We start from the raw sequence: 24,840 nt of genomic DNA, 5'->3' as shown, positions 1-24,840 counted from the left end.
ACAGTTGAAACTATTTTATAGCTCTTTGTTTTGCTTGATATATTAAACACTTCACCATGATAGCAAAGTCCTCATAAACATGTTTTATTGACTAGATAGTATTTAATAACGTAATCAAATTAATTCCTTTAATGTTCTGCGTTTATTTCCAACATTTCAAACATAAAGGCTGCTTTGAACTAATTTTGTGTTTTACTTAAATTTCTTTTAAAAATCGTTGGTAGACATTAAACAGCTTTCTGCGGAACTTTCGCAATTTACTAGTCTCAGATTTCCGCATCAGATCGTGCAGTACAATCACCATGGACGCAGTGTGTAGAATGGACGGGGGCGGGGTGGGAGTGGAGACCAGTTAGGTCCTAGCAAAGGACCTGTAGGACTTGGCATCTTACAGCCTAGCTACCACTACCCACAGGCATGGGGCGTAGCCTGGGGGCTCGTCATAAACGCGGAACCTCAGGTTCCAACCCAGACATACCTGATTCGAATCTGCATTTTAACAAGATGCCCAGGGAGTTCCCATTACGGCTCAGCGGGTTACTAACCCAACCAGTATTCATGAGGATGTGGTTCAATCCCTGGCCTGCTCAGTGAGTAAAGGATCCCTGTTGCTGCGAAATGCGCTGTAGCTGGAGCTCCGACTTGAGCCCTAGCCTGGGAACTTCCATATGCCCCAGGTGTGGCCCTAAAAAAAGGCAAAACAAACAAAAACACCAGGATGTTCAGATAATTCCTGTACCCATTCAAGTGTGAGAAGCACTGTTCTAGACCAGAGGTTTCAAATTGCACATTTAGAATCACCTGGGGACCTCTAAAAATTCCAATGTTCCGGGTACACCTTTTGCCTATTAAATTTCTGCGAATGGAACCAAAAAAACCCAAACCTCCAAGGGATCCCAACGTGCAGCCAATTTTGAGAAACTGTGATCTGGAGGAGTAGCCTGGAAGGAAATGTAACATTGTCTAGTAGGGCTCAGGTGGCTAAGGAATAGATACGGGAAGGAAGCGTACTCTGCACTTTGTAGCTCCGCTCTGCGTTTGAAATTTTGCACGATGTGTATCAGTAGCACCATGGAAAAGAACTAACAACTGTAGGAAAGCCTGTGGTAAGTGCCTTGAATTAGGCGCTAAACTAGCCGGATCAGGGCAGGTGGCCGCTGACCCAGCCCTACACTCCGGTATTCCGACCACAGGGCTGCTCTCCGGCCAGTTTGCCCCGCCCCTCCGCACACGGGGAGACAACGTGGGGCGCAGGCGCGCTGGCTGTCCCAGACGAAGTCGGCCTCGGCTGACGTCAGGACGCCTCGCGGGTTCTAGCCCCCCGCCCCGGCCCCCGAGTCCCGCGCGGGCCGGGCGGGGGCGGGGCGTCGGCCAGCTGAGCTATCCCGTCCGACCGCGCCAGTTTGAATGAAAGCTCCTCAAGATGGCGGCGGCCGGGGCCGAGGCGCGAGGAGGTGAGGGCTGGAGAGCGGCGCCCCGCACTGTCCCCCGTCCTCCAGGCAAACTCCCGAGACCGGGGAAGCGGGGCCGGGACGCGCGGGCGGGCCGGAGCGCGACGGGACGGGAAGCCTCCTGCCGCGCGGCTGACGCGGCGGCCCCCACACGCGCGCCGCGGGCCCCTCCCTGCCCCGGGCCCCTGACCCTCCTCGCGGCTCGGCCCGCCCGCGGCCCGCAGTCTCCTCCCGCGCCCGGCCCCCGCGAGGCCAGGCCCGCACGCCCCGCTGCCGGCTCGCGGACTCGGCGGTCTGGGTCCCGCTGCCGTTCGGACCCGAGATGGGCCCCGGCCCGGCCGCGGTGCGGAGGCGTTCGAACGGATCCGGCGGATCCCTGCGCGGCTCGAGGTCCGTGGGCACACGGGGGGCTCGACTCCTTTGTGCTGCTTTGAGCGGGACGGTTCGCGGTCGGGGCCGGTTTTTGAACTGGGGAGCGGGAGGCCTCCGGTGGTGTAGGTGTGACCTAAGTATCCGAGGAGAGGAGTAGTCGGGGCGGAGGTGTGGAGGCTGAGAAAGGAAAGAAGTGAGGGTACACCCCATTTTGGACTTACTGGGGGGCTTCCGCTCCCAGTTGGGAACATCCCAGGAAGTGGGTCTCGGAGGTTGTGGCCTCCGGCTCATGGGGAAGAGTTCTCCCCGGCGGGAGCTTGCGTGGGAATTAATGAGGTGGACGCCAAGGAGCTCGGTGCTGAACGTGTATTTGTGCGCGCGCTGAAAGACTGGAACTTTCAATGCCTTCTGGAACCTGAAAGGTGTTTTCCAGCACTGCGCTTCTCCGCATAGATCGTGGACTCACTGCCCCCCAGCGTGTCTGCCACTAGGGGTTAGTGTGAACTCAAGTTTTGGGGGTGGCCGCGAAACGTTTAATCTTATAAAGGAGTTCTTTCCCTACCTTATTAGAGGCGATCCGAATTGTTACCAGGAGTTTGCAGGTTTTTTAGGTTCCAGTCGTTCTCAAACATAGCATTTCTGTCGAGGCTTGTGTCTTGAATCTGCATGGTACTCCGACTAGATAACAGTGGTAGGAACAGCAGACAAACATACCTTGGGTAGATAATCCAGAGGAAGGTCCTTTGCATGCCATCAGCATAAGGAGGTTATCTTGACGCAAAACTTCCTGAAGCTTTTTCAGTGAAAGGATTTAAAGGATCGTTTCTGTTCTGCCAAATTCCCCTACGTCCAAGCCAACACTCCAAAACAAGCACACTCTTCGCCCTAAATTTTGAAGAGAACAATTCCTTTCACTTTCTTGGTCTGGAATTACGAGCCCTACGTAGGGGGGAGGGTGGTGGGAACCCTACTTCACGGTTCCTGACGGTGAGGTGCCTGTGTGAGTTGGGGAGGGTGAGGACGTAGTAAGAACAGCTGTGTTCTCTCTTCCCTGGAAATTACTTCAAAACAAAAGGTTATCACAACTACCTTGGAGAGCTACCAAGTAAAGCTTGCATTTACTGATGGATTTTGTTTGGTAATCCCGGTTTACTCCAACCCTCACTCCTTCCCCCCCCCCCCCCCCCCCGCAGTGAATCTGAAACCTAGAAACAGGGAAACTTCTCTAAAGCCAGCCTCAGGGAATCTGGGGCAAAGACCCCCTGATCCTCCCTAGTGCTTCTCATAGTCTCATAGCCATAAAACCAAGTTTATGACATCAATTTGTGTTAACATTTTAAGTGCAGTGGGTAGCATGCTATTTACAGGAATTCGAGGGTAAAATCTTCCTCAGCACAGTTAGTTTCTAGCTTCCGTTCGTTTCTAGCATACTCTTGATTATGAGTATGTCTGCTTTTCTTCAAGCTTGGTGTATGGATTATTTAAATTGATACTCTGTATTGTCATTCTCGGCTTTAAAAACAATACAGGAATTGAATATTAGAAAACTCAATATACTGTCCATTATTTTATTGTAATTCTTGGGTTTATTTACCTTGATAATAATATATTGCAGCCTGGGCAAAACTGGAGTTAAAACTTCATGCAGCCTTCCAAAGTGGGGAAAGTAGGCCACATGATGTATGAGTAGCTAAAGAATTATATTTCAATTAGGTTTTATTTCTTATTGTTCAGCTAGGAGAAAGGGGGAAAGTTACTTTTAACAATAGAAGATAATTTTAAAATATATTTAAGATGTATTTATAGTGATAATTAGTATGTCCTTGAGATCTACATTTTTATTAAAGCAGCACTTCTCTGTAGAATACAATGGAAAAGTAAAAAATATCTACCTTTGCATTTATATGTAATTTTAAAAAAACTTATTGGTGTTTAGTTGACTTACAATGTTGTGTTAGTTTCAGGTGTACAGCAAGTGAATCAGTCATACATATAAATAGAGCCATTCTTTTTTCCCATTAAGGTTATTACAAACCATTGAGTAGATTTTCCTGTGCTATACAGTAGATTCTCATTAATCATCTGTTTTCTACAGTAGTGTATGTATGTTACTCCCACCCTCCCAATTCTTCCCTTCCCCCAATGGTTTCACCTATAGTAACCTTAAGATTGGTTTTGAAATCTGTGAGTTTGTTTCTGTTTTATAAATTAAGTTCTTTTGTGTCATTTTTTAATTAGATTCCACATATAATGCATGTAATTTTATGAAAGCTTACAGACATGAAACATTTTGTTCAGGTGGCCTAGTAGAAACTAATTGACACCAACTAAACATGTTAGGGTAGAGACCCATGAGAAAATCCAAGAAGACCGATTTACCAAAATAGTTCTTTAATGGTTAACTTTTTCTTAAAGACATGTAAATGATTTCTTGTCATATGAATTTTTAGTCTTATAAAATTGCCAGTTGAAGGGTGGGGATATAGAGGTCTTAAGTTTTTCTTTTTTTTAAGTTTTTTTTTGTTTTGTTTTGTTTTAACTGAGTAGCTATTTCATTAGTAAAGAATTCTATTTTCTTATTGTAGCTTGGTGTGTGCCTTGCCTAGTTTCACTTGATACTCTTCAGGAATTATGTAGAAAAGAAAAGCTCACATGTAAATCGATTGGAATCACCAAAAGGAATCTAAACAATTATGAGGTGGAATACTTGTGTGACTACAAGGTAGTAAAGGTAAGGCAAATATCTAGACCCTTAAAAAAGACCTAATCAGACTTCAATTCAGTATTTCATATTTCTGTAACATAAAAAGAACCTTAAAAGTAAGCAAAGCTCTTCTTAACGGTTAAAATTCTTAGCCATTATAAATTTTTATGTCCTATCATCTGTTTTGCCAAATAACATTGAGAGGATTTCGAAGCATATAATGTTCTTACATTAGAATATTTCAAGGTGCTTATATCATTCCACATCGAAGTCTTGATTATCTCTATGCGGATTACAAGAGCAAATGTTTTATCTCAGATTGGCTTCTCGTGTCATTCATTTTGTCCCTGAATCATATTTCCCCACTATCACCTGAAACGAACCTGGAAATTCAAGCCAATTTTAGTGTTACTGAATCTCCTCAGGAAACATCACCGTTTGTATTTCCACCATCCTGTCAAACTCCAGGTAGCAGTGAGATTCTGTTGTGCGGTAGAATGGCCTGGAGTTCATTCATTTCTAGCCTTTGTTCAGTACCTTGTGACCTCAGCAAAATCATTTAACTTCTTTGGGCCTCAGTTTACTTCTGTTCCTCTTAAAAATGACAGGGTTGTTCTTCAGGAAACTTTTTCAGTCCAAACCTTGCAATATATTTTTGTGTAATTCATCTCTCTACAGCCTGTTCCTCTACAAGAACTCTGTTTTGGTCATTAATCTGTCAGTTCTTTCAGATGAATGAATCAGGAATCCTGTTACATTCTTTTGTTTTCCTTCTCTTTTATCTTCCATATGGATTCAGTCATTAAATCCAGTTCTTCCTTTGAAAGGCTCATCTACTTTATCACTGCCTGCCCCACGTGGTGGGATTTCCTGAGGAAGCATTTCACCTACACTCTCAGCGGACTTCAGGCCCCAAACAGCCTAGTCATCTGCCACTTCAGTTTATAATAAAACTCTGGCCTGAGCATTCTAGCTGCGGGTGTCATATCACACTTCTTGGCTCCATTACATATTATTTCTGTGCTCACACTGCTCCGTTCTACTTAGCAAGCTTTTTATCTTTTGCTCTCTTTTTTCCATTCTTGTCAGCAGTTTTCCCAGTTTTTATTACCTTTCTGGACTTGCTTGTCCCTCACCCTCTCATATTCAGCTGCAGACTTTTACCTCAGTGAAAAATAGGATCCTTCAAGTGTGAACTCTCAACTTACCCTCACACCAGTTATCTGTATCTTTGTTCATCCTTTCAGAAGTGTCACCATTTTTTCATTTCTCTTCCTACCCATCCCCTTTAGGACTTTGCTTAGTCTGTGGACTTGACTTAATCTGTCTTTTTGGTTGGTTGTTTGTTTTTTGTTTGTTTGTTTTTGTCTTTCTTTTCTTTCTTTTTCTTTTTAGGGCTGCACCTGTGGCATATAGAAGTTCCCATGCCAGGCTAGGGGTCAAATCGGAGCTGCAGCTGCCGGCCTACACCATAGTCACAGCAACTCCAGATCTAAGCCGCATCCATGACCTACACCACAGCTCATGGTTATGCTGGATCCTTAACCCATTGAGCGAGGCCAGGGATTGTACCTGCATCCTCACAGATGCTGCGTAAGGTCTTAACCTGTTGAGCCACACTGGAACTCCTATAGTGTCTTTTTGTTTTCCAGTACTCTTTTCCACTGAGTTGTCTTAATCAATAATCCTTTCCGTTCTTCCTCAGCCTTCAGAAATGTTTGATCTTGCCTCCCCCACTCAGCCATTTCCTATATTTTCCTTCTACACCATTTCCCGTTAACTTTTTTGAAGAACAGCATAAGTTCCCTTGTGGCGCAATAGTTAAGGATGTGGCATTGCTGCACCTGTGGTACAGATTGCAGCTGTGGCACAGATTCAGTCCCTGGCAGGGCAACTTCCACATGCTGCAGATGTGGCCAGAAAAATAAATAAGTAAATAAAAATAAAACAGCTTTATTGACATACAAGTCATACATCCTGCAATTCACCAATTTAAAGTGTATAATTCAAAGGTTTTTGTACACTCAGAATTATTCTAAAGTTGATTGCAGGGATGGTTGCACATTTTCATTACCCTAAAAAAAAACTCCATGCTGCTTAGCCATCCCTCCCCAAACCTCCCCAATCTCTCTCCCGCCCCCAACTCTAGGCAACCACTCATCTACTTCCTGTCTTGATAGAGTTGCTTGTTTGGACATTTCACTTAAATGGAATCATTCAATGTGTATGTGGTCCTGGAAGTTCCCGTGTGGCACAGCAGGTTAAGGATACAGTGTTGCTGCAGCTGTGACACAAGCTGCAACTATGGAGCAGGTTCGATTCCTGGCCTGGGAACTTCCATATGCGGCAGTTGCAACTAGGAGAAAAAAACAAGTATGTGATCCATTATGATTGGCTTCTTTCACTGAGCATATCATTCTCACAGTTCATTCATGCTATAGCATGTGTCAATACTTCATTCCTTTTTATGCCATAGATTCCATTGTATGGATATGTCACATTTAATTTATCCATTCATCATTTGGTGGACATTTGGAGTTGATTCTGTATGGGGACTGTTATAAATAATGATGTCGAGAACATTCATGCGCAAGTCTTTGTGAGGGCATGTTTTCATTTTGAGAAGGTATATTCCTAGGAGCTGAATTGCTGGGTCATATGGTACCTCTATGTTTAAATGTTTGAGAAAGTGCCAAACTGTTTTCCAAACAACCGCACCGTTTTACATTCCCACCAGCAATGTGTGAGTGTTTCAGTTTCTCTGCATCTTCCCCAACACTTGTTATTATCTGACTTTTTGATTATAGCTGTCCTAGTGCGTGTGGAATATCTCATGGTTTTGATTTGCAGTTCTCTGATGGCAAATGATGCCGAACATCTTCTCAAGTGCTTATAGACATTTGTGTATTTTCTCTGGAGAACTCTCTATTCTGATCCTTCACTTATTTTTCAAAATTAGGTTGGTTTTTTTTTTTATTATTGGTTTGTAATTGTTTTTTAAATCTTCTAGATGGGCCCTTTTCAGATACACAGTTTGCAATAGATTTCTCCTGTGGGTTGCCTTTTCATTTCTTACTTTTTAACCCACTCGGATTTATGCCCCTATCAGTGACCTCCTGATTGCCAAATTTGGGACCTTGAATCTAACCTGTACTTTGTCTTCTTTTTTTTTCTTTCTAACCATACTTCTTTGCAGCATCTAACACTGTCGGCTACTCTTTCTTCTTTGAAACTCTTCTTTGTGGAGAGACTGCCCAAGTTCAGATTCTGGCTGTACCATTTATCTGCTGAGTGACCTTTGGCACATCGTGTAGGTTCTCTTTTCCTTCATTTTCTTATCCTCTGAGCTGAGGACAGTTAGAAACCATCTCATGGGGTTACTATTAGCAGAGACTGACCTGTGGTTGTCACACTGGTAGATCTGTGTCGTGTCATTGCTACCTCTATATGCACTCCTTTTTGCCACCAATTTTTCTTTCTTTAATTTTTGTTGTTGTTGTTGTTTGTCTTTTTGCCATTTCTGGGGCTGCTCTGGTATATGGAGGTTCCCAGGCTAGGGGTCTAATCGAAGCTGTAGCCACTGGCCCACGCCAGAGCCACAGCAACGCGTGATCCGAGCCACGTCTGCAAACTACACCACAGCTCACGGCAACACCAGATCCTTAACCCACTGAGCAAGGCCAGGGGATCGAACCCGCAACTTCATGGTTGGTTCCTAGTCAGATTCATTAACCACTGAGCCACGACGGGAACTCCTGCCACCAATTTTTCTTATTATTCTTTCTGAATCGCCAATTATGTTCATACATAATCTCCAAGGCTCTAGCCTTGGCCTTCTCACCTTGAAGCTGCTCTGTAGGTACCTCTTTCCCAGTGGTTTTTACTTATATCTGTTTGGCTTATGACTTTCAAATCTTTGTAATCTTTGTGAGGCATTGACTTCTTTGAGCTTCATTTCAAACTGGACACCCTGCAGGTCCCCACACTCAACATATTCAAGAGTGTAACCTTCTTCCTCGCTCAAATCTGCGTCCTGATCTGGTGTTCCCCCTCTAGGTTGACAGAATCATAGTACTCCCAGTTCACCTAACCTTACAATTTCATACATGTTTTACTCTTCCTTCCTCCCTACCCTCTAAATCTAATGGGTCATCAGATTATATGATCTCTAACTCTTTTTCTTGTTCATTCTTGTTGTACTTTGACAGAGAGAGTTAGTTACCAAGGAGTCGGTGCTACATTGAAGAAACTGCCAGTTTTCTTTTTTATATAGAATTCTGAGTGTTATAGTTCAGTGTGGGTTAACTTTTACTGTTAGTTTCTCCTTCATCCTTCTTGTGGTTTCTTGCTTTGGAATAAGCAACCTTTGTTCACTTACGTCCTTAACTACCCACTTATTTTCCCACTTCTTCTGCCTTACACTGGTTGTTGAATTGTAAGCCAGTGTTACTTCAACTTATCTTTACCTTTTCTCCCTCCTTCCTTCATATTCAAGGCAGGTGAAAGATGTTATATGACCTTGTCCTTTTCTTATGTGTTCCCTTCCATCTCCATTTAGCACATAAAAGACACTGTCTCGGTACCATATTCTTCAAAGCCATCACAGCTGTTTCAGAAACACCACTCAGATTGCATAAGGGCCTTGCTTTAGCCTTTTCAGTGGCTCCCTGGTGTCTGCCAGTCTAAGCTGAGATGAGGTTCTTTATCATCTGGCCACAAGCCCTCTTTCCAGCTCCATCTCTTCTGACATGTCCTACTTCCCATCCACATTGATACATCTGTACATTCTTGCATGTGCTCAAGGTTTGCTGAGTATGTACTATGAGCTGGGCACTCTTCTAAGCATTGAGAACTCAGCCTAAAAACAGACATAGTTTATATTCTAATTCCTCAACACGTCATTCACCTTTGTGCCCTTTTGCCTTTCCCATCCAGTTCCCTCTTTGAAATATTGTTGCCTTTCTCTCCTTGGCAAAACCTGCATGGCCTCAACATTCAGCTGAAAAATAACTACGGATAACAGAGCCTTCTCCAGAGTCTTCTTCCCTCCTCCACCTCCAGCATTGACTTATAAAGCATTGTACTTGTCATTATTTTAGAATTTTTCGTATTTTGTAGCTTTGCTTCATACTTTCCCTGCTGAATTGTCAACCATTAGAGGGTCAGGACTATGTCTTAATATCGTCCCTAGTACATAATGGGTATTTAGTTCATGGCTAAAGAATCAAATAGGCTTTTATGTCAGTGATTTCTGTGGTCCTCACAGTCACTATTAGACGAGACTTTCATAGCTTTATGTGAATTATAGCAGCAGTTTATTAGCTAATATCTCTTGTTTCGTCTTTCCATAGTCTGAGTAAACATTTGAGTTTCTTCTGTGTCAGGTACTGCATCAGGCAGGGGGAAGAGAAGGATTAATGAGAAACTGTCCCTCACCTTAAGGAACTTCACAGCCCAGTGAAAAAGATTGACAAGTACGTTACCCAATGCAGTATAGTATAGCGATTGCTGTGGGAGGTGCCCCTAAACTGGGTACCAGAACGCTTCCCAGAAGAGATGCCATCCAGCCAGGGCCTAAAAAGACAAGTATAGTAATTCCTTATGGCTTCAGTATGGAGAATGGAGTGGTAGGATCTGCGAGTGGGAGACAGAGACAAGGGAAGGAACTTGCAGCCATTCTGCAGCAATGCAGGGTCATCTGAACAGTTCTAAAACGACTGACACTGTCAGATGTGCAATTCAGAGCATTTTCTCTCTGCAGTGAGGAACACAGATTGGCAAGGAGGGGAGTGACACGTGTACAGCTTAGACATTCTGAAAGGCTGTTGCAGTAATCTTGGCAAGAAATGATGGTGCTTGGACTAAAGTAGTAACTAATAGAGAGGTAGAGAAGTAGGTGACTTTAGTTATCGGGGATGTGAAATTTAGGTCTGAGGTTTGGTGGTCGGGCTTGGCTGGGGACCTAGCACATGTGGGAAAGCCTGGGCTCTACCTTGCACTGGGGTAGGTATAATACTGTTCACCAGGGCCCAGGAGTGTTGGCACGTGAGGTGTGAGGAGGACTGGGTGAGGAGAATTAGACTGGGTTTGGACAAGAAGGTTGAGAACACTTAAGTGTGAGGTAACCAGTAGAGAGTTGGAAATATGGCTCTAAATCAAGAGGGAGAACCAACTGGAAACATAGCTCTCGAAGGTGATTGGCCAAAAGATAGGATAGAAGGTCCAGGACTGGATACAGTTCCCCATTCCTAATCTCAGGTATTTCTCCAGTCCTCTACCATCTACGTGTCACGTGCTGGGCACTGGCAGTCCCAGCAGTGAATGATGCAGCAATGTGGTCCCCGATACCATGGGGTTTATCTTTCAGTGAGAGTAGAAAAACCTTACATATAATTGTACAAAGACTCAGAGCTGAGGTAAGGCCAATGTAACAGCGGGCTCTGACTCATCCTGGAGAGAGTGGGCTGGTGTCCATGAGGAACTGATGTTTAAACTTAGTACTAGAGGATGAAAAGATAAGTGGGGAAGGGTCTAGAGTCAGAAGAGAGCCTGACTCCCTCAAGGAATTTGAAGTTGAGTGGATCATAGGCAGCAAGAGGGACTGAAATGAGGCCGTACAGATGGGGCAGGGCCCAGAAAGTGCAACTCCTTGTAGGCCAAGAAAGGAATTTTGGACTTTGTCGTTAAGGCAATAGGGAAATATTTTGTAGTTCTGACCCAGGGGTGTGACATGATGAGAGGGATGTGTTGAAACCATTACTCTGGCTGCTGTGCCGTGAGTGGATTGAAGTGGTATGAGACTATTGCAGTAATTCAAGCGAAGCAAACGAGCGGAGAACCAGGACTGAGGCATGGTAAAGGGGTGCTCACAGGAAGAACTGTTGAAGTGACTGAGACCCAACTGGTGAGAAAGGTAGGAAGAAAATCAGGAGAGTAAATTATGGAAGCCTAAGGAGATAATGTCAGCAAAACAGTTGTGACTGGTGAGTCAAGGAAGTGTAATGCACCCTCTGGGTAGGGCAGTGGACGGGTCCTTGATGCCCTTGGAGCATTTCCACAGTTTGGATAGAAACGCCAAAATGGAATGAATTAAAGAATAAGTTGGAGATGGTAAAGTCAAGTCAAGTAGTATGGACCACTCTTTCAAGCATTCCAGCTTTGAAGAGAAGGCTGTGTAGGAATTCCCATTGTGGCTCAGCAGAAATGAACCCAGCTAGTGTCCATAAGGATGCAGGTTCTATCCTTGGCCTCGCTCAGTGGGTTAAGGATCTGGCATTGCCATGAGCTGTGGTGTAGGTCACAGACATGGATGGCTCAGATCCGGCATGGCTGTGGCTGGCATCTGTCCCTAGCCTGGGAATTTCCATATTCTGTGGGTGCAGTCATAAGAAAGGAAGGGCTATGTAGAATGTAAAAGTATTTACAGTTTTAAATATTTCATTTAAAAAAAATCCAAATGGAGTTCCCTGATGGCCTAGTGGTTAAGGATCTGGCATTGTCACTGCTGGGGCCTAGGTTCAGTCCCTGGCCTGGGAACTTTCTCATGCTGTGGGCACAACACCCCCAACCCCTGCCCCCACGCACCAGAAAAAAAACCCAAGTAGATAACATGAGCACGTGATTTTAAAAATTAAATGTTATGTCTTGTACAGAAAAGAAATCTTCCATCTGAGACCTTAGTCTCCAATTTCTCAAATTCTGGTGATTTACCATATCTTTTGGAGATTCCTTATTTATACAAACATTTGTATCTCAAAGGAAGTTTAGTTTAATTTTGCTTTTAAAAAGCAAGAGAGATGGAAGTGCTAGTGAGAATGAGTAGAGAGGGAGAAACTGAGGAGACAGGAGGAGTGGTTGAGGGAGGAAGCGCATCTCTTGTGTTGTACCTGCAGTCACGTTCTCTAGTTCCCTGTCCACGGAAGGGTGGATGTGCAGGGCAGCATTTATGCCTGGTGGTTTCTGTTGTTCTGCATCAGGATCAAAGGTCATGTGCTACTGAAAACAACAGGGTAAGTGGTGGTGTAGGGACCCTAGGAGAGTGGAGGAGGTCTGAAATAGCTGTCTTGTGAAGTGGGAAGGATGCTAACTGGGGGAACAACAGGGCAGTTACCATTAGGGCTCATGTCGCGGTCCATTGGAACTTGAAGGATGTGAACTGTGGTAGTCTTGGTGCTGTGTGATTCTTCGGTGCCATGTTCTTGCCACATCACCCTTTCACACAGAAAAATGTCTGACAAAACTGTGGGTGGTCTTTATTAACATACTCAGCTCATCCGTGAACAACCCCCCCTGCCCACCCCCCGCCGCACGTTGGTGGGGCTTCTCCCATAGGAAGCAAATATTGAATATCCCCGAAGCTTTGACTTCTTAAAGGATCCAGGTAACTGTCTCTAAAACTACCACTGTACTGCATGGCAAATACTATCAAAATGTCCACATTTAATGATAGAGCAATATTCCTGAAGACTTACTGCAGTTAGAGTGGTTTGTTAAGAACTGGAAATCACACACATCATTAGACTAAAACCTGAATTTTAGAGATCAGGAAATCCGAGCTCCAAGGACTTTTCCAAGCTCTTGCTGTTACTCGTGTCAGTCTTAGGCCTCTAACCACAGTTCTTACTCTCTCAGTTACTGGTATGACAATCCAGTGACTTTCCATTGACCACAGTAGTTCTCAAACTCTGTTCCCATGGAACAGTGGGACTTTCATAATCAGATTCAGGCTATTCTGCCACCACTATTGAATATGATGATTATTTCAAAACTTACAGGGGAAAATTAGCTAGTTGGAAGATAGTTTTTTGTTGTTCTTTTTTGTCCTGTATATATATTATATGTATACAATACATAAATATATTAAAGTATGCTTACTACCATTTATTAGTACAGACAGATGACAGAACAGATCTTGAAAAACCATGAATTGCTATCTCCTGTTTAAGTTAAACAGCTTGTATTTCTTTTAAGGATTCGTATAATTACTATTGTGATTTTCAGATATACTCGTAATCATTTTTTGTTATACATTCAGAAACATTTAGTCAAAGTCTAAGAGTAGGGGGTTGTGCTTGCTTCTGGAATACAAAAAATAAGATTCCCTCCCCACAAATGGCTTACAGTTCAGATTAGAAATGGGAACATGGGTTGGCAATGATCAGTCCTCCTTGGGCAAGGAAGGACTTGACAGAAGAGATGCCATTTGAGCTGAGTTTTAAAGATGAGTAGGTTTTTCTACCCATAGAAGATGAGACTGAAATAAGTGTACAGTAGACACATGGAAGAGTCCATGTTTATTAGAAATAACTCTGTGAACAAAGCAATAGCAAGTGTGAAAAGGCCTGACATGTGAAGTACTAAGCAGTTCAGTGTGGCTAGTGGGTGGTATGTGAATGGGGCCCTGTTGAAACATAGAGCCCTCAGGGACCCAGTCCAGAATGATCTTCGTTAGGATAGGAAGTTTGAGTTTAATTCTTTAGGCAGTGTGGGGAGCATTAAAATTTTTAAGCAGGAAACTAAAAGAATGACTGGTACTGTGGATTTTTTTGTTTTTATAAGAAAACTACTTTAGTGGCAAAGGACAGGTTAGAGTGTTGTCTGTCTAGAGGCAGGGAAACCAGTAGGAAATGAGTGTAGTAATCCAGGCAAGACTGAAGGTTTAAAGTAACTAGAGTTATGATAAAAGAGATGGATCAGAAGGAGTATCTAAAGAAACCTGGTGATGAGTTGGGTGAGAAGTAAGATTTGAGATTGACCTCCTGGTTAGTGACTTGTGTGACGAGGTAGACGAGGGTAAGATGGCTATTGATGGGGATACAGAGTCCATTTAGGAACAACAGTGGTGAGTTCCGTGTAGACAGATTGATTTAAGAACCTGTTGGACATCCAGTAGACTATTGACTATATGGGGTTGCAGCTAAAATTTTGGGAGTATTAGGATACAGTTAAAAATCATTGAGGTGATGAGGTTGCCCAGAGAGAACATTTAGAGCAAGAATTCTTAACGTGGAATCCAAATACCCTGAAATTACTGGTTGTATTATATATCTGACTTTTGTTAGGGAAGGGTCTGTAGCTCTCTCCAGATGCTCCAAAGAGAGAAACATTTGTTTAGTGTGAAAGAGGGCCAAGGACAGAGACCCGAGTGTCTGCATTGTTTAAGTGATGGGCAAGGGTCTCAGCAGAGAAGGCAGATAAGGAAGAAAAGTGAAGAGAGAATCATGATATCAGGGCCTGAGCAGTGGTCAGATGAGGACTGGGTTGGCTTGATAATTAGAAGATTGGTGAAGTGTTCCTAGTAGGCAAGATGGAATTAAATGCACTTATATTGAATGCAGTTTCCCAGAGAAGTACCATGGGTTTCCAAAAATTGTGAAAAACCATTGGGCCTACAATAAAGCTCCAGTGCTTCAGTCAGCTGTTCAAGGCTGTCCAGAATTTGCTCTTGCCTTGCAGTTACAGTTTTATCTTTTGCTTCATTGTTCTGAACTTTAAAACTAGCTAAATCTGTCTCTTCACTGTTTTCTGGATACTTCATGCAAATCTTAGTTCCAAGCTTTTGCTTGTGTTTTTCATCCTGCCTGCCCTGTTCCCTACCCAACAAATCCTGTCTTTCACAGTATAATTTGTTCTACCTCCTCTGTGCCTTTTCCTTATTGACCTATATTGATTTCCCTCTTTATATTTTAGTGATATTTATTATCTTATTTGTTTGGACATTTAAAATTGTACTGCCTTGCATTACTAATTATTTTACATACTATTGCCTTCTTTTCCCAATGAGATTTTACTCTTATTAAAGTCTAGTATTACCCTACATTTCATCACACCCCCTAGTGGCTGAACTCTGATATGCTCATTATAGATACTGAAATATTTTAATGAATTTAACCTAAGCCAAACACAGTGGAGGAAAATGTCTTGAAGAAAATTTTCATACAATGCATTCCAAATTATACAGGAGTGATTAATGGATCCTTTTTACAACTGCACACCATTTCTATAGGTAATCAAGAGTTGATTGCATATCTAAGATACTGATGGAAAATGAGACTTAGGCTTTGGCTTTTATTTGAAATTTTAGGGTATTGAAGTAATTGATTTTGTTGAGTCAAACTGATTTTTCTTTATAGATTATCTTATTTTTCAAAATGAAAATTTTTTGGATTTTAAAAGTAAAATAATGCTTATGAAATAAAAGACAAGAGTCTACAAAGTAGAAATGTTACTAGTATTTATATAGCTCTCATGTTTTAGAAGCATCTTTACTATCCATAAATTAAGTAGGTACAGTGTTATTGACATACAAAACTTACTAAAAATGCAAGTGACTCATTATTAAACAATATATAACATACTATTTTGGAAGCAGACTTCAGTGGCAGAGTGTTTTTAGTTTTGCTGAATGGTAATTTAGCTTAGTCATCTGACTTGAAGTCAGTATTTCTATTTTTTCAGTTTTGCTGGTAACTTTTGGTATAAGCCAGGGCTGTGGTAGGAAAAACTATAGCAGAGAAAAAAAGGAGAAGACCAGGGTTGCGTTGCTTTATTTTGGAGTCAGAGTTTTTTAACTTTTATAATTATGGGGAATAGATAATGTTAGATACTGCCAAGTGGATCTCATTATTAGCAAGCATATATCTGCTAACAAGAACCCCAAGCTGTAGTAGTCACCTGACAGGAGGGAAAAATCCATGTTATGTTTTAGTGAGCCAGTCTAACACTTGAATACACGTCTAGGCTTCCCCCCCGCCACCCCGAATCATAGTATATATTTTCATAGAAGTACAGTTTTTGTGCATATGCTCACACCATAACAAAAAAAGATATTTTGACCATGTTCACAAAGAGGCAGAGTTCTTTTAATGAACAAGCATCGCTGCTTATTGAAGACACTGGGGAGAAGATAAGCTCGCTCACTAGCTGGGTGACCTGTGGAGCCGCCTCAGTGCTCCTCAGTTTGTGCCTCAGCAGTGTGTCTAATGCCATACTTCCTAGACCTCCAGGTTACTTGGCGTTAGTCAATTATGCCTAGTGAAACACATTTACTTTATAATAAAACTTTTATTAAAAATTTCAGGGAAAAGCAAATGTATCCCAATTAAGATTTCATTAATATCTATGAATTAAAAGGATAGCTAAAAACTACAGATTGCAGTTTAATCGCTTTCATAATTCAGAAGGCATTTTACCCTAGTGCTTGTGGTCGTGTCTTCATTATTTCAGAGAAAAAAGACCAAATTGAAACACTTTATTTGAAAAGAATTTTTATTACATATCCTAGACTACCTTTTAAAAGAGAAATTTAGCATTGCCTGGCATTGAAAGAAGCAGCCAATTACTGGGGCGGGGGTGGGGGTGGGGGGCAAGATTTCAGGTCCCATGTGGCTAACAGCAGTCTGAGGGATAAATCAAAATATCTGCTCTTTAGTGCCTTGAAGACCTGCTACCATTTAATCCAAACCACAGGCGAGTCTAAGGTAAGAACTCTCTGGAATTGTGTTCTTCAATAGAAATATAATACAAGCTACGTATGTATACAGTCAGCCCTCTATATCCACAAGTTCTGCACCCTAGGGTTCAACCAATCCCAGGTAGAAAATAGTTGAAAAAGAAAATAATTCCAGGGAGTTCAAAAACAAAACTTGAATTTGCCGTGTGCTGGCAATTATGTATATTAGGTATCGTAAGTAATCTAGAGATGGTTTAAAGCATACAAATAGGTTATGTGCAAATGCTGTGCCACTTACATATGGGACTTGAACATCCATGGGCTTTGGTATCCAAGAGGGATCCTGGAACCACTCCTCTGGTGGATCCCGAAGGACGACTGTAATTTTGAGTTTTCTCGTAAGCACGTTAAACAAAATGGAAAGAAACAGGTGAAATTGCTTTCAGTAATCTATTTAATCTAACCCAATAAATCCAAAATATTATTTCAACGTGTAATCAATATTTTTAAAAATTAAAAATATTTTACATTATTTTTTGTGCTGAGTCTTTGAAATTCAGTGTGTATTAGACCTAAAGCCCATCTCAATTCAGACTAGCCACGTTTCAGGTGCTCAATAGCTGCATGCAAGTAGAATGACCGTATGGGACAGCGTATCTCTAGAAAATCTAGGGGATGTGTGCCCAGGGCATTGAGAAAAAGAATGTCTCTTGTATCCAGTGTAAAATATTAAATTACAGGCCTTAGCGAATGCCTACATCTAGGCTGACCAAGTTAGCCACTGACCTAGGTGATCAGTGGCTGATCAGGATAAATACTTTTGTGTTTAACTCGATCACTGTTTGGTTAAAATCTTCATGAATTTCAGTACTTTTGTCTTTCTCCACGTGTGTGTCTTTTGCCCGTGGTCAAACGTTACACTTCATCTAAATTCTATACATATTTTATGTAATGTAAAGAGAAATATTTTATGATTTGTACTTCATCTGCTAGTAGTCTGCCACTGTGTATTCTGAACTTTATTAAGAAAAATGATAATGAATATCTTACTCTACAATATTGAATTATTTTCAGTAATTGGGGCTGTCATAATCTGATTTGCATTTTCTTTTATATTTTAAGGATATGGAATATTATCTTGTAAAATGGAAAGGATGGCCAGATTCTACAAATACTTGGGAACCTTTGCAAAATCTCAAGTGCCCATTACTACTTCAACAATTCTGTAATGACAAGCATAATTATTTATCTCAGGTAAAGAAAGGCAAAGCAATAACTCTAAAGGAAAATCACAGAGCTTTGAAACCTGCCATTGCTGAGTACATTGTAAAGAAGGCTAAACAAAGGATAGCTCTGCAGAGGTGGCAGGACGAACTCAACAGAAGGAAGAATCACAAAGGAATGATTTTTGTTGAAAATACTGTGGACTTAGAGGGCCCACCTTCAGACTTCTACTACATTAATGAATACAAACCAGCTCCGGGAATCAGCTTAGTCAATGAAGCCACCTTTGGTTGTTCATGCACAGATTGCTTCCATGAGAAATGTTGTCCTGCTGAAGCTGGAGTTCTTTTGGCATATAATAAAAACCAACAAATTAAAATTCCACCAGGTACCCCCATATATGAATGCAACTCGAGGTGTCAGTGTGGACCTGATTGTCCCAATAGGATTGTACAAAAAGGCACACAGTATTCACTGTGCATCTTTCGAACTAGCAATGGCTGTGGCTGGGGTGTGAAAACCCTCGTGAAGATTAAAAGAATGAGTTTCGTTATGGAATATGTTGGAGAGGTATGTTCACTTTATCTCATAGCACATAACATGCATGGGAGGTTTATGCTTTTGAAAAGTTGCCTTTTTACCTCACAAATATGTGGTACATTTTGATAATTTCATTTGCAGATAGGTGCAAATTTCAGGTTTGAGAGAAGGGTTTACTGGCATCATTGGAAATGTAAACTTGAATATGAACAGAAAAATTACATATAATGACAAATGAATTATTCATCCTTCAGTAAACACCCATTCATAGTCACTGGTTTGTAAATTTTATTTTTTTTATTTTTTAAAATTTTTTTTAAAGAGACTATTTTATGTTATGTTATTTTATTTTATTTTTTGTCTTTTTGCCATTTCTTGGGCCGCTCCTGCAGCATATGGAGGTTCCCAGGCTAGGGGTCAAATCGGAGCTGTAGCCGCCGGCCTACAACAGAGCTCCAGCAACACGGGATCCAAGCCGCGTCTGCAACCTATATACCACAGCTCACGGCAACGCCGGATCCTTAACCCACTGAGCAAGCCCAGGGATCAAACCCACAACCTCATGGTTCCTAGTCAGATTCGTTAACCACTGAGCCACGATGGGAACTCCCGGTTTGTAAATTTTAAAATATGACAGTTATTTTTACACAAAAGTCCTAAGAAGAAAGCCAGATCCACGTATATCCTAATGGAATCTTTTCAGTTGTAATTTACTTCATTCAACTGATCAAATATGTTAAGTATAGTTGGCAGAACTCAGTTTTGTAATCAACATGAAAGCTACTGTGGAGTAGATCAGTGCTTTATGAGCAAGTATTATACACATAAAACATTTACTGCATCCACCAGTAGGAAAAATCCAAACTCTATATCTGAAGCTCAGCTACAAAGACTATTCTCTAGAGTTCCAAATGCGAAGCAAATTTCTTTTTATGCATATAATTTCTATATACAAAAAATAGTATTTACCATGTGCCACATACTATTCTATACCTTAGTTTTATGAGACTGACATGCTACCTGCTGCATTAACAAGGCACCTAGCACCTAATGTTTTAATTCATGAATTCTCTCAACAGCTCTGCAAAGTAGTAGTATTCTATGCATTATCATACAGGAGGAAACTGAGGCACAGAGAAATTGAGCAACTTGCCCAAGGTCACTTAATAGTAAAGAGGAACCAGGATTCAAAACCAAGGCTCCAAAACCAGAGCTCTTCACCCCCTGCACCATGCTTCCTCAAACTGGATCGTGGGTTAAGCTATGGCACAGTGGGTTAAGACTGACTGCAGTGGCTCAGGATGCTGCAAGTTGCAGGTTTGGTCCCCTGCCCAGCACAGTGGGTTAAAGTATCCAGCATTGCTGCATCTGTGGTTTGGATTCAGTCCCTGGGCCAGGAACTTCCATATGTTGTAGGTGCAGCCATAAAAAGAAAGAAAGTAGGAATGTGACTGCATATCTGGGGTTGTTAAATTGGATATTCTCAAAGTTGTTTGGAATTCATCAAGAATTCTTTTTTTTTTTTTTTTTGCTTTCAGGGGCCACACCCTTGGCATATGGAGGTTCCCAGGCTAGGGGTCACACAGGAGCTAGAGCTGTCAGCCTATACCACAGCAGCACAGGATCCAAGCTGCATCTGTGACCTACACCACTGCTCACAGCAACACCAGATCCTTAACCCACTGAGCAAGACAAGGGACTGAACCCTCATGGTTACTGGTCAGATTTGTTTCCATTGCACCACAATGGGAACTCCCATCCAGAATTCTGAGTTTAAATTGGAACCCTGTTTTAATCCTTGTATTTTAATTTTTAAAATTTTTATTTATTTCAAAAAAATTTTTGGCTGTACCCACAGCTTATGAAAGTTCCTGGGATTGAACACACACCACAGCAGTGACCCAGGCTGCTGCAGTGACAACACTGGATCCTTAACCTGCTACACCACAAGGGAACTCTGATCCTTACATTTTTAGACAATGGCAGATTATTATAAATAATTAGGATAGTAGATTTGTATAATCAAAATGTTCTTTTTTTTGGCTTAACGAATGTGGCAGCTAAATATAGTTGACATCATGAATCACTTGAGACATTTTTGGTTTCTTCAGCTGAGTATGTAGTAAAGCTGTGTTCTTCAGAGCAGAACCGCATAGAGATGATTGTAAGCTACACAGTTCCATGGAAACCACCTATCCTGCAAACCTAAACTTTCCATTCTGTTGACTATAAATTCTCTCCTCTCGTGAGTGCAAACTGATTAACTATAGGAAAAATATGCCTTTAGAGCGTATATACTTGTAAATTTAGTCCATTACATTCCATTATGTCTTACAGAGAGCTCTAGTTGTGTGGCGTTGTGAACATATGAGTAAATGAGAATTAGAATAAAGTAGTACAGTGTTTCAACTTGTTAATTGTTGGGTTGTCCTAATTCTCCTTTAAACACATATTTTTGCACCATCATTTCACCTCTTTATTTCATTTCTCTTCTTTGCTTTCCCACCCCATCTCATCTAGCTCTTATAGAGTAGTTCATGTGACTTTATTTTGATGATACCTTTATTTCCTTTTATGCGTTTGATAGTATATTAATTAATAGATTTATGGATGAGTGTTTCTTTAGTTCAGCAATAGCTATATAATATACTATAGTTTTTTCTTCATAGGTAATCACAAGTGAAGAAGCTGAAAGACGGGGGCAGTTATATGACAACAAAGGAATCACATACCTCTTTGATCTGGATTATGAGTCTGATGAATTCACAGTGGATGCAGCTCGATATGGAAATGTGTCTCATTTTGTCAATCACAGTGTACGAGATGCTTCTTAAAGTATAGATTGGACTGATTTGTACTGTCCTAAAAGGCTTTCCATACTTGAGGAATAATTTTAATTGTACACTCTTTCATTATTTCCAAAGTATTTTGATATAAGGGACTCTTTTAATTCCTAGTATTATTGCTGTGTTAGGAAAATTCGAGGTAACTACCAAATACTGTGCATGCTGCAAGAATCTGTGCATGTGTTACTTCATTTAAACTTTCTAACAACTTAAAAAGATAGGTATTATCCTCAAATAGAGGAGGAAATTAATAAGCAGAAGAGTTAGGCAAAAAGTTCAAGTATTAACACACAACTCTGTTTCTTACAGGAGAAAACACAGCTAAATTTTAGGATATATAACTAAAGATTGCTTGTATTCTCTTAAAATGTAAATGTTAACATTTTTTAAAAAATGTTAACATTTTTATTAAAGCATTTGTAGAGTTTTGAAGTATTTAGGGCTCTTTTTCTAAATGATTAATTAGTTTTCTTAATTCCTGTTTGAAAAGAACTTAGAGTACAGTTGGATCCTTAACTCCAGAATCTTATACTCTATAAAAGTTATTTCCAAAAATAAGGGAGGTTAGGAGTTACCAGACACCTACTACTTGCTAGATGGATAATATATTAGGCTTGTGAGAAGAACATTATCTCCATTTCATAGATTACAGGGAAAATGTGTCTTAGTAAGTTCTAGAGCTGACCATATAAGGAAGTAGACCATGTTAATCTTTTGGTGGATTTTATAACAAGAAACTAGTTGATGATTAGCAGTAAAATGTCAGAGACCTTCTGACTCCTTTGTTTTTTGGTTTACTTAAACATTTAATTTTTCCTTAATGATAAAATTGAGATTCTCTCAAAATAGATTTATTCTATTCAAGGACAGTTAAACAATTATTTTGGTTTCTTAGTATGATTCACTGGATCTTTCTTGCATATGCTAGAACTTAGCATAGAGAGTAATTCCAAACAAAAGTTTAAGAAATAAGGAGTTCTTGTCGTGGCGCAGCGGAAAGGAATCCAACTAGGAACCATGGGGTTGCGGGTTCCATCCCTGGCCTCGCTTGGTGGGTTGGGAATCCGGCGTTGCTGTGAGCTCTGGTGTGGGTCACAGGCATGACTCAGATCTGACCGCGATTGGACCCCTAGCCTGGGACCCTCCATATGCTGCGGGTGCAGCTGTAAAAAGACAGAAAGACCAAAAAAAGAAAGAAAGAAATGAAACTCCCCCGTGCAGTATGCAATTTGAGGTCTATAGTGCTGATTTGATTAAAAAAAAAAAAAAGTTACTCAGGTTCCTTAAATATGCCTTACTAAAATATTTATAGGTGAAGTGATAATGTTACCTGATATTTGCATTTAAATGCTTCAAAAAAAAAAGTTGGGACTGGTGAATCAAGATTGACAAAAATGTTAATAACATTTGAAGCTTCATAGTGAGATATATGTGGACTTATTATATTATTTTCTCTAGTCTTATATATGTTTGAAGTTTTCTATAAAGGATCACAGTATTTTTAAATGTGCATACCCCAGAGACCTCTAAACAACAAGCAACTTACTTTTGAGTAGAATTTAAACTAATGCTCTGGGAAATTAAAAGGTTTTATATGGCATGTAGAAGAGCTCGTTTATGTTATTTTTACTTACATGGGTTCTCATGTTGCTTTTTAGTGTGACCCAAATCTTCAGGTGTTCAATGTTTTCATTGATAACCTCGATACCCGTCTTCCCCGAATAGCATTATTTTCCACAAGAACCATAAATGCTGGAGAAGAGCTCACTTTTGATTATCAAATGAAAGGTATGGTTTTCAAGTACAGTTTCTTAGGTGGTGTTTCAGTGTGAAGAGTCTAATCAGAATAGAAGACCTGAAAGTATCTGAACCAAACTAATACTAAGAATGAAAAAAAGGAGGCTATGAGAGTTTGCCTTCGCTCAAGGGCACAAAGCTAATCTGACGGGGCTAACACTAGAATCCAGGACTGCCTGACACTGGGCTGAGTGCTGCTCTTCTGCATCGCATTGCTGCCTGCTTTTTTTCAGAACTTCTGTACAGAAGCTTCTTTATTACAGCATCTTTTCTCAATATTACTTGTATTTAAAAATTTTTAAATCTACATTTCTGAATGTTTACCGATATATATTCAAAAGATTGAAAATGTGATTTAAATCATGTATGAACTTACTCCATTCCTACTTGAATTTGGCTTTTATAAGAACATTTAATTCTCTCTGCTTTACTGTGGCAATACATGTTTTCTTTCCTTTGTTTTTCTAAGTGTGATGCCCTTTAGATACTGTTACTACCTGACCTTGCTTTATGGCTCCTAAGTAATTTATGAAATGAACACTTGTATTTTGGATTTAACGTGTAAGTTTTATAGTTTTGCAAACCTACTCTCACAAATATGGGCTAATAACATACACTGTACCTCTTACTAGCCCATGCCATCCTGTCCAGTTCACAATGATTTGTCTCTGAATATTCACACTTACTTAACAACTGATAAAAAATTTGAAACTCATTCTGAATTATCTTAACTCTTTCTCCTCTATTTCTTTTTCTATGTATTCAGGTTCTGGAGATATATCTTCAGATTCTATTGACCACAGCCCAGCCAAAAAGAGGGCCAGAACTGTGTGCAAATGTGGAGCTGTGACTTGCAGAGGTTACCTCAACTGAATTTTCAGGAAATAGAGCTGAAGATGATTGTAGTTTTTTTCCTAATGTTAACATTTTAAAAAATAAGTATTTGGGACTTTTTTCATATTATCAAGATTATACACTATGTTAATTTACAATTCATGTTTCACACGATTGGCCAAATGCATTACTGATGTTTCTGAAGAGAGGAATACAAGGTCACATAGACTAATTTGAAATATACATATTCAGTGGTTAGATACCAAATATGAAAGGATTATAGATTAGCATATATACACTTAAAAGGTCTGTGTGAATAGCAAATGCCTCCTTCAATGTTTAAGTGTTAAACTGATAATGTAAGTGTCACTAAGGTGAAACATTGAACTTGCCATACATCTTGAATTTAGAGAAATAGAGTTAATTCATTTTGGGCAAATATACAAGCTCTATTTTTGTTATTATGTTGTCATTCCTGTTTATCTACTTACTACTCATTGTTCTTGTATTTGAGACAAATAAGTTATACTGAATTATACTCTATTTTCTACTTTCATTAAAACATTGGGATCTTAATATACAGAAATTTAAGTTCTATAATTAAATGTAAAAAAATTTTAA

General features: G+C 40.6%; 1 protein-coding gene across 3 annotated transcripts; it reads left to right on the top strand.

Annotated features, from left to right (window-relative positions):
• The first annotated feature begins 1,261 nt into the window (after positions 1–1,261).
• Positions 1,262–24,840, top strand: SUV39H2 (SUV39H2 histone lysine methyltransferase). 3 transcript variants are annotated; one of them, XM_047754696.1, is made up of 6 exons: positions 1,262–1,454; positions 4,409–4,554; positions 18,101–18,772; positions 21,412–21,558; positions 23,247–23,376; positions 24,152–24,840. In XM_047754696.1, exons 1-6 carry the CDS (start codon positions 1,424–1,426, stop codon positions 24,256–24,258), a joined length of 1,233 nt encoding a protein of 410 aa, XP_047610652.1. In that variant the 5' UTR covers positions 1,262–1,423; the 3' UTR covers positions 24,259–24,840. The 3 variants fall into 3 exon arrangements, with proteins under 3 accessions (XP_047610652.1, XP_047610653.1, XP_047610654.1); XM_047754697.1 differs by lacking the exon at positions 4,409–4,554 and having other exon boundaries at positions 1,263–1,454; XM_047754698.1 differs by lacking the exons at positions 1,262–1,454; positions 4,409–4,554 and adding an exon at positions 1,722–1,841.

The sequence above is a fragment of the Phacochoerus africanus genome, chromosome 12, assembly GCF_016906955.1.
Source record: "Phacochoerus africanus isolate WHEZ1 chromosome 12, ROS_Pafr_v1, whole genome shotgun sequence".
Classification (NCBI taxonomy): Eukaryota; Metazoa; Chordata; class Mammalia; order Artiodactyla; family Suidae; genus Phacochoerus; species Phacochoerus africanus.
The sequence above is the reverse complement of the archived record's forward strand: the minus strand, read 5'-3'. Positions and strand labels throughout refer to the sequence as shown.